This window comes from Radiomyces spectabilis, assembly GCF_025331425.1.
Source record: "Radiomyces spectabilis strain NRRL 2753 chromosome Unknown BYT42scaffold_9, whole genome shotgun sequence".
Taxonomy (NCBI): Eukaryota; Fungi; Mucoromycota; class Mucoromycetes; order Mucorales; family Radiomycetaceae; genus Radiomyces; species Radiomyces spectabilis.
Window position 1 is genome coordinate 954384 of NW_026251934.1, and position 14891 is coordinate 969274.

Consider the following 14891-nt stretch of genomic DNA (forward strand, 5'->3'; position numbering starts at 1 on the left):
AAATTGAAGTAAAGGCGAAAAAAAAAAAAAAAAAAAGTCGTCCATCTTCTTCACCGAAAGCCAAGTGCATGAAACGAGCTCTTAGTACAGAAGTTCCCCATGGAAATGGTGATCTCGTAGTGTAAGGCATAACCTTTAGCCAGTAAAATCTTGTATGACCTTCATGTCGGTTGTTCTTATCCATCCATTGTTTATCATAAGGGATCATGAATCCACCGATGAGACCTCCATCGCGTACAGCGGCGATATGAACTATGTAGCGATATCGAGCATTAACTTTTTACAAGTAAGAACAGAGAACAAAAAATAGGCCTGCTTTGAATTGCGTTCTCACTTGAGCACTAGCTTCAGCTATCCGACTTGGAATCACCATTATGCAAGCTACGCACTCAGGTACTGATCTCGATCTATTCGTTCCAACGATCTCTAACTCACCTCTTTCTTGGCGAATTATAGTGTCTTTTGCATCTCGCAAGATGTATCACTATGTTGGTGCCGGAACAACAAAAACCTGTGACGGAATTATTGGTCAAACGACTCAAGGTTGAACCTGATAAGGATTTGAAGGTATGAAATACAAAACTCGTAATATATATATATCAAATGCTAAACCGATAGGTCGTCAGTGCATGATCATTCTTTTGCTGGAAAAGTTTTCTCAAAGACCGAATATCAACGCTTTACTCTTGCTAAAATGCTTTACCGATGAGGTATGTCCAAGGGAAAAGAGACTCACAGCCGATCAGAGACTAATGTAGTGAAAAAAGCTTCAGTGCGAATCGATAAAAGTGCGATTCCAGTTATACAACGCCATCCACAAGATCTTCAAGGTAACTTTTTTCCTGACAACAAGGATACATAGATACTAAACAATACGGACGCGCCATATCTCAGTTTCGACGAGTATGGCGCGATAAGAGCAGTCATGACATCCTATTTACGATTTATGATCGAATCATCAAAGACCTGTCTGATCCACACTTCCGTCTACGAGCGACATGTATACGGCTTCTTTCGCTGTATCCTTTTGTGCTGCATTCTGACATGCGAACTTCGATCGACTTACCCAAAGCCAGAGCAAAGAAAATTAACCAGATTGAAATTCAGAGATTGATCAGTACCTTCGTACTCGATAGTGATCCTCATGTTAGAAAAGTAAGCCTCACAGCTCTATAATGTACCCACTTTTGGTGTAATGACAATAGCAATGATAGAGCTCGTTAGATGCCCTGGTACAAATGCATGTGCGTGGGTGTCCTTTGGATCTGTCCCTTTATGCACTGGCGGTACAATCTTTGCGTGATGATTTCGACGAAGTTCGAATGGGTGGTCTTAATTTGATAGGGTACGTCATCTGCAGTTTTTTTGCAGGTAAACGGAAAATATTTACTGTTTGGATCTGAATAGGGCCCTGAGTTCATTGTATCCGGAACGACAAATGAAATTAGCGCACGAACAAGTAAAAGACACAGTGCGCCTGATTGACGATGCTTTTGTACGAATTTGCGATTTGGTGAATGATGCCTCTCCCATTATTCGCACGAAAGCCTGTATCTTGATGGCGTCGTATCAGCATGTCAACACACACGTACTCGCACAGACCTTTAGTAAACAAATTATGTCTCATTTGAAAAGGAGAACAATGCAGCACAGGCCTTCGAAGCATAAAAAGGTAATTGGCATTTCCGGGACATGGAGCAAAGACTTGTGGCTTTAATGATGTTAACATGATGATAGACGACCGAAATTCCTATTGCTGAAGGAGATATCGATGTACAGTCAGATGAGTTTCATTTGCTGGATTCCGGAGCTTGTGGCGCCTTTGTGCATGGGTTAGAAGATGAATACAAGGAAGTTCGCAGTGCTGCCATTGGTATGTGTATTGAACTTGGTATATTTTTTTTCTGTGATATCCTATTGACAAGTTTTTGCTCCTTAGACTCTATTTGCGAACTATGCATGTATAACGACCATTTAGCCGGAAAGGCCATCATTTGTCTCGTTGGTAAGTGAACACTTAATCCACATATTGTAAACAATTCGCAACATGTGCTAATATGCTGCTTGTAACAGACATGTTTAATGATGAGATTGACAAAGTACGCATCAACGCTATTCAAAGTCTGCGTAAAATTGGAACGCGCACAATTCTGGAATTCGATGCAGAACAGTTGGAGATTGCGTTGGGTGCATTGGACGATAGTGATCGCGTGGCACGAGAGGCTACGCATGATCTCATCAAGTAAGTAATATATGAATGAAGAATGGTCATTTTCCAAAGCTCATATATGACTCCTGAAGGGTGATGCGACTCACTGAGAAAAACACCTTAACCACCTTGTTGGATGGCCTCATGACCAATATGAAGCGATATCCCCAAGACCAACTCTCGATCTATCGATGTTTGAGAGATGTGGGGCGAAGGCATGCTGACTACGTCGGTAAGTCATGGATCAACGGGGAAACTTCCGACGATCTGTATCTCACTCTGCCGCTAGAAACGTTGATTCCTACGCTGTTGAGCCTCGATAAACGCTATCTTCCTCGAGAAATGAATATGGAAGATCATGTTTGTAAGTTTGGATGATGATACGACATGCGATCCAGGAAAAAGCATAGCTTATCGCTATTGCCTTTTTATGTAGACATTGCAAATGTGATCCTTATTGTCAATGCTTGCACCACCGATCCGTCAATGTTAACGGTATTACCGAAATACATGTTTCGCCATTTCGTATACCTGCAGAGCAGGTATTCCGATTGTATTCCTGATCTACGAGTAAGTCATGCATCCCGAAACGACAACTTGCGAGAATGGCAATTGAAAACCTTTACGTACTAGGAACTACTGAAAACCGCAAATATGGAATTGCAAGCTGACGTGGATTGCTTGCCCGTATCTTCTTCGGCGTTTGGCAAGAATCTACTGGATGCCAAAGATGTGGATGATTATGTGATGTCCACACTTGATACTTTGACAAAGCTGCGAACATTGATGTTGCGCTCGGAATACACTGTAGCACTGAAAACAATCGAGGTGGCAACAAAGTAAGTGTGTTTGTGAGGGCTCGTCCAACTATAAAAGAACCATGCCTCAGCTGTTCCCTTAGAAATTTTCGCTATATTACCACGTTAAAACCGATGCTCGCCGGTAAAGCAGAATTAGCTATATTATATCTCGAATGTTACGAGCATGCTATCAAGGTATGAAGAAACCGAGAAGAAAAATCGAATATGTGTGTTGATGCTAACCATCTTGATATTTTGCTTGGGGTTTTTCCATTTGGCGGTAAAGATTATACAAAGCCATTCATCACCTACCTATGCCGCTACAGCACAAGTAACTGCATCAGCTCTTCTCCGTCTCACGTATACGATGCAGTACAATTTCTTGGGTGTATCCACCCAAACTTTACATGCTTTGATGTATTTCCGTATTTTAGCCAACATGACTTGGATGTTTGGCATCTTGAAACAGATTCCGACGTAAGTGTAAACACGTTACTGTTGCATGCATTCATTTTAACGGAGAATCTTACAGCTCGAACGATTCTAACAAGTCGATGATCCGTAATATGCTAATCGCGTTTGGCATTCGATTAGATACTATGATAAAGTACGCTTTACTCGCTGCCACGATTGTGTTCACATGAAGCAATGACTGATCTGCACTTTTATCAACAGGAAACTTGGCGAAGCTGGTCTTCACGATCAAACTATTGCCGATCTTCGAACTAACCTTGCAAAAGCCAGTACTGTTCCCACCATGGTGAAAATGACGGCTCTGTATTCGTTTATCACGGTAAGTATTGCTCTTTTACCACATATTGTATGTATTATAACAGCATTTCTAACTGGTTTTTTCAGTCATTTCAACCAAAGGAAATCAATCTTGATAATCCTGTCAAACGCACTCGTGCAACCATTACGTGGCCCTTGCCTAACCGCAGCAAACCCCTCAAGTTTTCCTCTCAATTCCCCATTAAACTCTCTGTCGAAGCCGATCTTTATCATGTCCTTGATCCGAACGATATCGCTCTTGAGGTATGTTTTCCGTAGGATACCTATGTTTTTGAACATGACCATGAATTATTTTGTATGCAGATCGTACTCCCGGATCAGTCTTGCCATGTATTTTGGCCAACATCAAATGATTTCATGCCAACCACTCCTTACTGCTATAAATTGTCGGTTGATGTCGAGCTTTTAATCGCCAATTGGACAGGTACATAAAAAACTCTTCTTGTGATTGAGACGATATGGGTCATGCTAACAAATGCTACAGAAACAGGTGTGGTCATTATACGTATCGTGCGTTCGTTTGAACCTGATCTTCCTGGATTGGATGACTTCATAATGAAACATCCAAATTCCAAAACCACCGCAGGATTGACATATGACACCCGAAAAACTACATCTACCACAGCAATTAGTAGCAATCTAAAATACTGCCTTTGTCCGCTACCTTAATGTAGCATGATTTACTCAGCAGCATATTCCCCATATGAATGAACATACAGTATTGAAACAGTAGTTCATATGTATAAGTATTCCGAGCTTATTTATCTAATACATTTTCAGGTGCAATTTTTTATTTTATTTTATTTTATTCAGGTGGCAATGCCGTATATTTGGGAACAGTGGTGTCATGATTTCGAACGATTAAAAATACTGCATGTCAGAACCAGAAATAAGACCCCTTTTGTTGCACCATCAATTTGAAGACATTTCTTCGACTCTCAGGAATTGTTGATAAAGATACTTGTAGACCTTCTGTGTGATAAATCCTTCCGTTAAATGTTCTTCTGCCCTTGTCTTTTTGACCGTTAATCCAAGCTGCTGAAAAAACTAGAAGATGGCAGTTGATTCCCAAAAAAGGAAGGAATGATTATTCCCAAAGTGGAATGAAGCCGAATTTCGCGGCTGATGTCTTTCCAAAGCTGCATCCTGCCAATTATTACAGTGCGGTGCAGAGACTACAACAAATGAAATTTCAGGACAAACATGATTTGAAGCGTCACGGACGATCGTTGGGGACCTTTCCAGTCCCTGCTGCTGATAACCAGACCGTTGAGCGATCGCCCCATGTGACCCAACCAAAAGAACTCGCATCATTCAGTATTGATCATGAACGTAAAGTTTGGTTTGACAATCGACAATTGGTACGAACTGCCTTGCACCGTCGTCTCCCAATCATAAACTTACTCGGCTCGATTGACAGAAATATTACTACCCCAATACCGGAAACGATCTTTCCGTTGGTTACGAACAATGGATTACGCGCGATCCTTCCTTGATGGAGCATCTTGACACTCTTTTGGACGCTTTGACCGATACGGAACAGAAGCTGCAGAAACCTGAATTATCAAAAGTTGATATTGTACGTTTTTCTTTGCTGGAGATGCTACTGATCGAGTTCCCAGTGAACGGTAACTCCAATATCACTAGATCACTTGGAGAGGTATTATCACCAAAATTATGTGCACCCCTTATACGCGAAACGAACCTTGGGAGTTACGAGCGACACGATATAACGTAAGCGAACCATAAAACGATCTTATTTCGGCGTGCCAATATCCAAACGGTAGGGAACGGTGTACATCGAAGAACAAGCGACAGAGCAAAAGAAGCAGCAAGAAAGCAATGCCTCCGAAAGGCAAAACCTCATGTCTTACTGGGGTTACAAGTTTGAGAGTCTCTCTACGGTCTCCAAGCCTCCGAAACAAGTGCAAAAGGACGATCCGGAATTACAGCAACGCCTAACGGATTCCGTTAATATCAACGAGCAATACTGCATTGTGGTGAAGACAAGAATAGGTAGTAGTTCGCTGATTATAGGGGCGGAAGTAGATTGCAGTATGGGTAAGTATGGATATCGATGCAGCAAGAGGTTTGCAAATTCAAACAACCCCATTTTTTTCAAAAAAAAAAAAAAAAAAAGATGAAAAACCACCCCCAGGAGAAGACCCTCTACGGTATTACGCCGAACTGAAAACATCTCGTGTGATTGCCACGGAAAGACATCTCTGGTCCTTTGAGAGGTATATTACCGCTCGAACAAAGGCACATTTACCTCCTTATCGATTTCGTAAAATGATAGGTACAAGTTAATGAAGTTTTGGGCGCAGTCATTTTTGGTTGGCGTACCGACTGTCATTTGTGGTTTCCGAGATGATGATGGCATAGTTCAAGAGGTCAAAAAGTTCAATACCCTGCGCATTCCAAGAGAAGTTCGCGGAAAACGGAATATGTGGGTAAGGAGTCGAAGAAAGCGAGCAAGAATCTCCGTATATGCATGGAGGCTAAAAGCGATTGATTAGGATCCAGCAGTGTGCCTTAATTTCGCTGATAACTTCTTAAAATGGGTTCGCTCAATGGTCACTGTAGACGATCCCATGACAACGTATACCATTCGCTGGGAAGCACCATTTAGATCAATATCTATCGAACTTTCTGGTCAAACAAATACGTTCCTGACGCAACGCTACATAAACAAAGAGACCAGCCATAATATTGGAGGACCAAGAGTCCATTCGCAGTAACCCTTTCGCAGCAATCGTCATAGTAATATCACAATCTCTATGTATCTATTCTCCCTTTTTAAACCTTGTTCCTGCTGGATGTGGACCCGTAAATAATTTGAAGAAAAACTCAATGGTAACAACACTCGTAAACCTCTGTCAGTCAACAATAATGGTGCCACCAACTTCACAATTGCATCCGCTCTGTTCAAATTTCGAGTTTCACTTTCCATTTGGCATTTTCTTAATCGGACAATTCGCCTGAATGCACCTGCTATAATGCCAAATGAAAAACACCTGAAAAAGACGATGCGTTCAAGTTTTTGTCAAAACCTAGTTGCGGAGTCCTGGTTCTACAGTACTGTCAGATTTGAGTACTCCTTTAGAGTTCAGTTTAAATCTGTAGTTTTTTTTTTTTTTTTTTTTTTTTGTTTTTTTGTTCCTTCTTTATTTCTACCATAACATGGTCATATTTATATTTTCTATCAAGATCATTTTTATGTCTACAATCTTCAGGAAGGTTCTCGTCAACTTCCTGCACGGTTTTCTATTATTCCGAAACATAACCAATCAAGAAGTATTGCGGACCACTTTAATGCTAAACGGATTCGGTCTATATTTCTTCCGTTTTCCAGGCAATACCTTTGGTATGCCTCGTTCATCCATTGGTCCTTCATACCTTCTCGAAGGTTCCTCCAGACATCGATCTGCGGACGAGCCAATGCGCTGTCTTCCGTATTTGCTAAACTTTGGTATAGCAAATCTAATCGGCGCAAAAGAAGAACCGGCGTAACTGACAGTACGTGTGTTTTGAACCTTTTAACCGAACATACAGCATCGTCAGAATAAAAATAATTAAAAAAAAAAAGGAGTATTAAAACATCCAATGATCGTGTGCAATGTATCAGATCCTGTCAGTATGACACACAGAGCGAAGTCGAGACAACAAACGCCAAAAAACAAAAACAAAAACCAATCGAGGCAAAAACGAGGCTACCAGGGGTCGAACCTGGAATCTCCTGATTCGTAGTCAGGCGCCTTATCCATTTGGCCATAGCCCCTTTGGTTTTTTTGAATTTTAAAAACCAATTACCAGTACAAAGTCGCGTCACGTGATATTACGAGACTGCCATTTCCGAGAGCGATTCGTATTTGCATATGAATATTTCAACTGGTTTATTGCGGCAAATGGTGCAGCCGCGACTGTTAATTCAAACCTGGTAGGTCCTTTATATATCTCATACAGACGATGACGCTGCTTTTCTGATAGGCGATCTATTTTATGTGTATCAATATTTTCTCGATGAATAAGCCTATCAATATACCTTGAATCATATGGTCTTCAGTTGGAAATGCCTTTATGGATCTTTACTTTCAGGTAAGTGACATGTTGTTATGCCAAAAACCTAATTTTCCATTTAGGAAGTACAAAATGACAGATCCGTTTGACGTTGATTTGTCTTATTTATCTTTTTTCAGTTACAACCATTCAGCCATCGTATTTTGACGTTAATTTCCCTTTTATCTGATTTTGTCCTGTTATTCCTGAAAATTTTCCTTCGCAGTTTGACGTTAGCCTTACGGATTGGACCGTCGTTCCTTATTTCCTTGTACCTGATCCTGTAATTGCCTGAAAAACCAACCTCCAGATTGTGGATTGTACTCGAATAATATAAATACTCTGTAAGTCGAATTGAATAAACGATATTGAATACCTGCCTTCAAAAAATATCAGATAAAAGGTACTATTCTGAACGGACATCGTTCTTATTTTCAATCCCTTTTCTTTGCAAATTGTATCATTTCTCTTAAGACGCTCACAGTCAGCGCAATCTTTATTGTACCTTTGAATTGAGACAGGAAACCCCCGGTGTTCTTTTCTTTTATTTTTGTTGAATAACCTATACGGTCTGATATATATCGGAAATAGTATATCTGGTGCTCACAACTTTTTACTCAACCAACGCATACTTCTTACCTCGCAGAAATCCTGTACACTGTTCGACATATCCAGTTGGCGAAATGTTCTCTCGCCAAGCCCAATGTTTTCCTTTACAGGAACTATTAATTGGGTTCTGTATGAAAAAGTATTGGGTTGCTCGGATGTCACATCTTATGTTCTCCTTATCCACATATGTTGTATTCCCTAGGCTATAGTGTTCGCCTAATCTCAGATGATCTGCGACTGTCGTTTGGGCAGCTACTTTGTATAAAAGTACATTATCATGGTACTTCCCTGAAATCGAGACGCAGGATCTGTATTCGTTCGACTTTGACTCCTAACTTGACTGAAACACTTTAATTGACTGTCGTGTGGGCCCATATCTATGAAAGTGACCCTTCGACGGTGGGGGGAACCAAAGCAGAGCACCTCCACGTGGTGATTCCTGGAAACTGCTCTGCCTTGCAACAGAGTAGCATAACGCTCTGCATATTATTTTACTTTTTCTTATCCAAATAAAATCACCAAATGGTAACAGGCTAAAGCAAATGTGCCCCGTCATCAGAGGACACTACCTTCTTTTCATGGTGATATCGACACATTTCGTCATCATTCAATTTTGTTTGTGCGTCATGGACAAGAAAATAGAGCAAAATGTTTTTTACCACCCATAACAACTCTGTTTCATACTGTATTTTAAATTTCGCGATTCAGTACATAATGGAGCTTTGCTCCTCTCCGTTGCTGGCTGGCTGTTCCGTCTTGTTCTTCAAAGTTCAACGTTCTTGTCTTCAAATTTTTATAGATATAACAAGCTCTCACAAAATAGTATAGAAGAGGCGATGTGATATAGATGGATAGAGACGTTGAGTACGGTGAGACTGTTGTTTATTCTCCAAAGAGATGATCTCTTTAGTATCTGGTATTCAAAGCTAATAACTGGTATCGGGATTTGAATGTACAAATAGTGTGTAATTACTCTAGTGTCTCTTATCTGCTTAAACCGAGGTAATTCTTATGTAGTGGTATATGAACCCTATCTATACGACAGGCGAAATACTTGCTCGATGGGACTCATAAATATCGGCCTGGACCATCTGTGCAGCAATCCTGCATGATCTCCCAGAGGACAAGCGAAGCACCGACCTTACTCTCGGTGACGGTTCCTTTTTCAGGGTCAATGAACACAGCAAACTCACTGGCACTATCAAGTTCGTCTTAATAACGATTACCGGACGTTCATGAGCAGAAAATATAAAACGAAATGCATTCAATCCGGAGAAGTACACCGTTATTGTATTTCAATGCAGCAACGGTATGTCCCGAGTTGTTCTGGTCGAATTTTTGACTTCTCACATTTGTCCCAAGTGTAGCGAAAAAGCTATAGAAATAAAGAAGATTTCGTGAGCAAATTCTTCCTATTTTTTGCATCGTCTGGTTTCCGTGTTTTCCTACAATGCAATCCAACTTTATTTCTAACCTCGCTTACGATTGGTCACAGGGGACGCGGTGCATTGAATATGCGTTCAAATGCCTCCAGTAAAAGAAGATTGCTTTCTTTACGCACGTCCCCTCACAGTGTCCAGTCTGCCCTTTGCATTTATTTTCCCATGCGGTTTCTCTTAAGGGCGTTTTTCTTATCGACCCAGGGCGAGCAATAATCCGAAACGGGCGCGTGTTCATAAACCGCTGAGAAAAGAAAATCTTTTACTCTACTTTACGGACGCCTTACGGCAGATCCGCGTGAAGTACAACCGCAGAGATCTTGTCGTGGCTGAAGCGGATAACGCCCAAAAATGGTAATCAGCTTAGCAGCTTGCTAGTAAAATCACTTTTATCGAAGTTTTAACTGCTCAGCGCTTTATCCTCATGCCTCAGCCATTATCCTCTTTAAGAACATAGACCGAATAAGCACATATAAATATCTCCTTATAATTGACAAAATAAAGTGTTATCTTTCCTATCCCTAATCCTCTTGTTTCCCACTCTGGTGATCTTGTCAGTTACGCCGGTTCTTCTTTTGCGCCGATTAGATTTGCTATACCAAAGTTTAGCAAATACGGAAGACAGCGCATTGGCTCGTCCGCAGATCGATGTCTGGAGAAACCTTCGAGAAGGTATGAAGCACCAATGGATGAACGAGGCATACCAAAGGTATTGCCTGGAAAACGGAAGAAATATAGACCGAATCCGTTCAGCATTAAAGTGGTCCGTAATACTTCTTGATTGGTTATGTTTTGGAATAGTAGAAAACTGTGCAGGAAGTTGGCGAGAACCTTCCTGAAGATTGTAGACATAAAAACGTATCTTGATAGAAAATATAAATATGACCATGTTATGGTAGAATAAAAGGAATCAACAAAACTACAGATTCAAACGGAACTCTAAAGGAGTACCCAAATCTGACACTAATAAAAAAAACATACGACAAAAGGTTACGAAAATTGGCAAAAAATATGAAAAAGAACATCAAGCGCCCGATGGGGGGCTCGAACCCCCGACATTTGGATTAAAAGTCCAACGCTCTACCGACTGAGCTAACCGGGCACCACGGCCCGTGGGTGACGAATTATATACACGACAAAAAATATTTTGACGGTCACGTGACCTGTGGTCGATCTCGTAAAAGCCAGAAATACAGATAATATGTGCCTTGTTCTCCTAAAGTAGGGCTCATTATGCTTATATAATGAATGTTGTTTGAAAAGTGACTGAGATTGATGTAGAAAATGCTGCTTTGCTTTAATTTTTCCGATTTAGTGATGGGTGACACCTGTGGCGACAATTTTAGAAAACTATTAGTATTTTGATTTGGCATGATTCGATGAATGTTCCGTCGAGGAAAATGGACAAGAATACGAAGGAACTCAACGACGGATAGCGATGCAATTTTTACATATGTCCAAGCATGTTTAAGCAATTACTTCAAAAGAAACTGGTATGTTCAGATTTGTAAGTTTTCAGATCGTGGGAATAAATCAAAGACATCAAAAGGTGGGACAGGGGAAAAAAAATTACGTTTGGTAGCCGGGTTTGTTCAACCAGCCTTATATGACAGTCAATACTCGAGTGGTAGTTGTTGCTGCTGCTCTTGCGGGCACGGGCGGCATTGGTTATCGTCAGGATCTCCCCTGGAATATTCCCGCTGATTGGCAGTGGATGGAACGACTTACAACAAAACGGTACAAGCACGATGACACTGCAGCCGGCGCTCCAGAATCGTCCCTCGATTGGCACAACATTGTCATCATGGGAAGAAACTCATGGGAATCGATTCCGATGCAGGGAATTCCTTTGCAGCGACGTTTTAATATCGTGGTATCGCGTAATACGGCTTATGATGTGTAAGTATCACGGTCGAGAAAATCCAAACTACCAAAAATTAACCCCACAAAAAATGTGACAGCTACGCGAAAGGCAATTTCTCCAACGTTTCTCTGGCCAGCTCCATCCACGAAGCGATCGCACAAGCGACCAAACTTCAACAAACGACCCAGGGACGCATATTTCTGCTAGGCGGTGCACAAATATATGAACAAGGCGTCCAGTTACCCGAGTGCACGCACGTCCTACTGACACGAATCTACAGTAAGGAACATATAATGTGTGATGCATTCATGCCAGCAATCGATCCAGACCATTTCCGAGTAGCCACACACGATGAATTTCAAGAATTCGTACAAGAGACTGTGCAACAAGGGCTGTTGTCATTTGAGAAATTCCAATATGAGTTTTGTCTATACATACGCAAACAGTAGAACTGCATCTTTTATTTGGTCTCTTCCTCTTCCTCATCATCTTTGGCGAATACTGCATTGGGTTGCGTTTTTTTATATACTATATTAGAGCATGCTGTTAGTTGCTTAAATTCCAAGATTTTTAATATAATACCATCATTGATACATTACCATTGGAAACCCACATGGGGTCCTTTTCAGCCACATCGGCATACTTGAGCAATGCTTCACGAGGATCCTCATCTACACATCACGAAAAATAAGCCTGTAAGAAAATCGAAATCCATTTTCTAGTGACACTTTTGCTTCGTCACACACCTCGTGTCGTATCCTTTGTCAGACTCTTAATAACAGCTTGTTGTTCGCTCATACCAACACGACCACCCTTGCCAGGACCATTGACAGGCATATCTGCGGTACAACGAAATTGAATGAGTAAAATGACGTCGATGGGGTTCTTTCGCAACCATAGAGACTTTACCTGGACGATGGGATGCGACGGGATCTTTTCGCATTTTCTCTCTCTTTCGCTTCGAGCTTCGTGCGTCATCCTCTTTGAACATTGGCAATGCGTGAGGAGTATAAATGGGTCGATCGATCTCGTAATCATCCACTGCGCGCGCCTTAGGTGCTTTAACAACGCAAAGTTTGGCACCACGAGCAGAATGTGTAGGGCTATAAAAGATGTTGACGGTGCCGTCACCGCTACCCGTGACAATCTGATTGATACGAGGATGCCACAACACCTTTACAACACTAGCTTGCCCAATATCTATGGTACAAAAAGGTAAGTACGCAGTTACTCTATTCATTTCTCGCTTCCAATACTTACTCATAGTTCTACGGATTTCCAACGTTTCTCTGTCCATCATCACCAGCTGGCCGTAACCTTGACCTTTAGGAACGGATGTACCGGTCAAGATTAACCGTTCATCAGGACTAAAGATGACATTCGCTTCCGGATTGACGATATCAAGATTGTAAGCGACACGTAACGGGGTCTTTGGTTTACGAAGATCCCACACTGAGTTGCTCAAGTTAGCTATTTTGCCATAACAATTTTTTGCACGAAATAATGACTGCACTAACCTTTAACAGTGTCGTCTCCGCCACGAGTGACCATGGTATGATTATCGCGGGAAAATATTATGGATGATGTTTCTGTGCCTTTCTGATGAGCATCTGCAATGGCAATGGAAGGCCTCAAGAAAGGCCCATCAGGAGACCACATATTGACCGTGCCATCAATGAATGCGCCAGCAAGGAGTTTAGCGTCGGGTGTAAAATTGAGAGCCGTTGCTGCGGAACGTCCACCACGTTCTCGTGATCGATAGGCGATAACTTCTTTCTGCTTTCTCTTGTTTTCCACATTCCAGATACGCAAGCTACCGTCTTGAGATGAGGTAGCAAAGAGTTGACGATCGTGAGGATGCCATTGACCGCCTGTGAGAGCACCAATATGACCTGCCGTATGTCGAAGATCTCGAATGTATGGATCTCCTTTGATATATTCACATTTTTCAAGACCGTCGCGATCGAACAATTTCGGACGCGCACTGCCTGATATGCACAAAAACGAGTCGCCGGTCAAGGAGTAAAGTACATCGTGAATCTGATGATCTTCAAAAGGCTGCACTGTTCGGAAGGGACGAAACGACTTGTCCATGCCAGCAAAATCCCAAAATTTCAAATCATAATCGTAGCTGCCGGTGATCAATCGAGCCCCGGCAGGATCCAGAGCTAAAGCAGACACTGTGCGGGTATGATCCTTGAGTTTGACTTCATGAGAAATTGGAAGTACATTCGTTTCTTGGACTGCATCGTTTTCCTCAGAATCGCTGTCGTCGTCGTCGTCTTCGTCCTCATCATCGGTTGCATCTCGTGTGGCCACTTTGGTTTGCTGATCGTTCATTTGGACTTTGGCTCGCTTCGTGTCCCTTGGTAAAGTGACATCCTACCGAAAAGGATCAGTATGGCCGATCGACATGGTAGCCTAGTTATTAAAGAACTTACATCCCGTTTCGTCTTATCAAATTCCGCTGTGATATCGTTCTTTTTGGATTGTTTTCCGAAAGACGTTGGTAAGAATGCAGATAAAGCATCAAGTTCATCATTACCAGCCTTAGATTTTGATGAAGCTTGGCCTTTCTTCTGACCAAACGATTGCGGCAGTAGCTTTGAAAGATCGTCGTTCTGTATACAGAATACAATTAGACATTTCTGCACGGAACACTTTACTTTCGAAATTTCCACTTACAAATGAAGACATGGGCGAAACAGTGACGAATGGGAAGATCAAGGAAAGCCCATTTTGCATCCAAGCAAGTGCCAAAAATCTCGTGACTTGACAAATAAGTTCTGTTCATTTTCAACTAGCGCCTTCGGCTTGCTGGTCAACAAAAAAGCCTTATATTGCCTCAACGAGGGCAAGTAATGCAAATTGGCACAAAATACAGTTCTATTGTCTCATGCAGGATGCTCAACATATGGTATATCTCCAGATCCATGGTTCACACGTATTGAAGAAAAGCCCTTGTTTTGATATACTTTGCTGTTGTTTATCCCCAGTAGCGCTAAGTTACTGCCTTTGGCTACTGGTAATTTAAAGTTCTGAATTAGAGGGTCTATTGTTTGCTAGAAATCAGCTTCTTATCTGTATCGTGATCAACGCTTTCTTTTGTTAGTGAAAAT

At 41.6% G+C, this 14891-nt stretch overlaps 5 protein-coding genes and 2 non-coding genes across 7 annotated transcripts; 4 read left to right on the top strand and 3 right to left on the bottom strand.

Moving 5' to 3' along the window:
- Positions 1 to 36: 36 nt before the first annotated feature.
- On the top strand, positions 37 to 1205 carry BYT42DRAFT_405672 (uncharacterized protein). The gene is made up of 6 exons (XM_051563416.1): positions 37 to 121; positions 202 to 286; positions 346 to 393; positions 457 to 567; positions 627 to 710; positions 768 to 1205. The coding sequence occupies exons 1-6, from the start codon at positions 69 to 71 to the stop codon at positions 867 to 869; spliced, it is 483 nt and encodes a 160-aa protein (XP_051421730.1). The 5' UTR covers positions 37 to 68; the 3' UTR covers positions 870 to 1205.
- On the top strand, positions 1045 to 4470 carry BYT42DRAFT_499800 (armadillo-type protein; the record flags this gene model as incomplete). The annotated part of the gene is made up of 16 exons (XM_051564665.1): positions 1045 to 1155; positions 1215 to 1345; positions 1408 to 1672; positions 1738 to 1873; positions 1940 to 2005; positions 2074 to 2242; positions 2302 to 2441; positions 2499 to 2573; positions 2646 to 2779; positions 2843 to 3048; positions 3111 to 3204; positions 3296 to 3459; positions 3685 to 3802; positions 3883 to 4044; positions 4105 to 4225; positions 4286 to 4470. 16 exons carry the CDS (start codon positions 1045 to 1047, stop codon positions 4468 to 4470), a joined length of 2277 nt encoding a protein of 758 aa, XP_051421731.1.
- A 457-nt stretch (positions 4471 to 4927) lies between these two features.
- Positions 4928 to 6871, top strand: BYT42DRAFT_576467 (RAI1 like PD-XK nuclease-domain-containing protein). Its single transcript, XM_051569064.1, has 7 exons — positions 4928 to 5162; positions 5222 to 5380; positions 5449 to 5535; positions 5589 to 5862; positions 5942 to 6041; positions 6101 to 6254; positions 6321 to 6871. Exons 1-7 carry the CDS (start codon positions 4986 to 4988, stop codon positions 6540 to 6542), a joined length of 1173 nt encoding a protein of 390 aa, XP_051421732.1. The 5' UTR covers positions 4928 to 4985; the 3' UTR covers positions 6543 to 6871.
- A 638-nt stretch (positions 6872 to 7509) lies between these two features.
- Positions 7510 to 7582, bottom strand: BYT42DRAFT_t104. The gene has a single exon. It is a non-coding gene; the product is annotated as a tRNA-Arg (tRNA).
- A 3355-nt stretch (positions 7583 to 10937) lies between these two features.
- Positions 10938 to 11010, bottom strand: BYT42DRAFT_t103. The gene has a single exon. It is a non-coding gene; the product is annotated as a tRNA-Lys (tRNA).
- A 369-nt stretch (positions 11011 to 11379) lies between these two features.
- Positions 11380 to 12394, top strand: BYT42DRAFT_576480 (dihydrofolate reductase-like domain-containing protein). Its single transcript, XM_051569065.1, has 2 exons — positions 11380 to 11807; positions 11870 to 12394. The coding sequence occupies exons 1-2, from the start codon at positions 11515 to 11517 to the stop codon at positions 12219 to 12221; spliced, it is 645 nt and encodes a 214-aa protein (XP_051421733.1). The 5' UTR covers positions 11380 to 11514; the 3' UTR covers positions 12222 to 12394.
- On the bottom strand, positions 12233 to 14469 carry BYT42DRAFT_615630 (WD40-repeat-containing domain protein; the record flags this gene model as incomplete). Its single annotated transcript, XM_051571979.1, has 8 exons — positions 12233 to 12300; positions 12372 to 12443; positions 12519 to 12611; positions 12682 to 12972; positions 13033 to 13224; positions 13290 to 14154; positions 14214 to 14393; positions 14458 to 14469. 8 exons carry the CDS (start codon positions 14467 to 14469, stop codon positions 12233 to 12235), a joined length of 1773 nt encoding a protein of 590 aa, XP_051421734.1.
- Between the last annotated feature and the right edge of the window lie 422 nt (positions 14470 to 14891).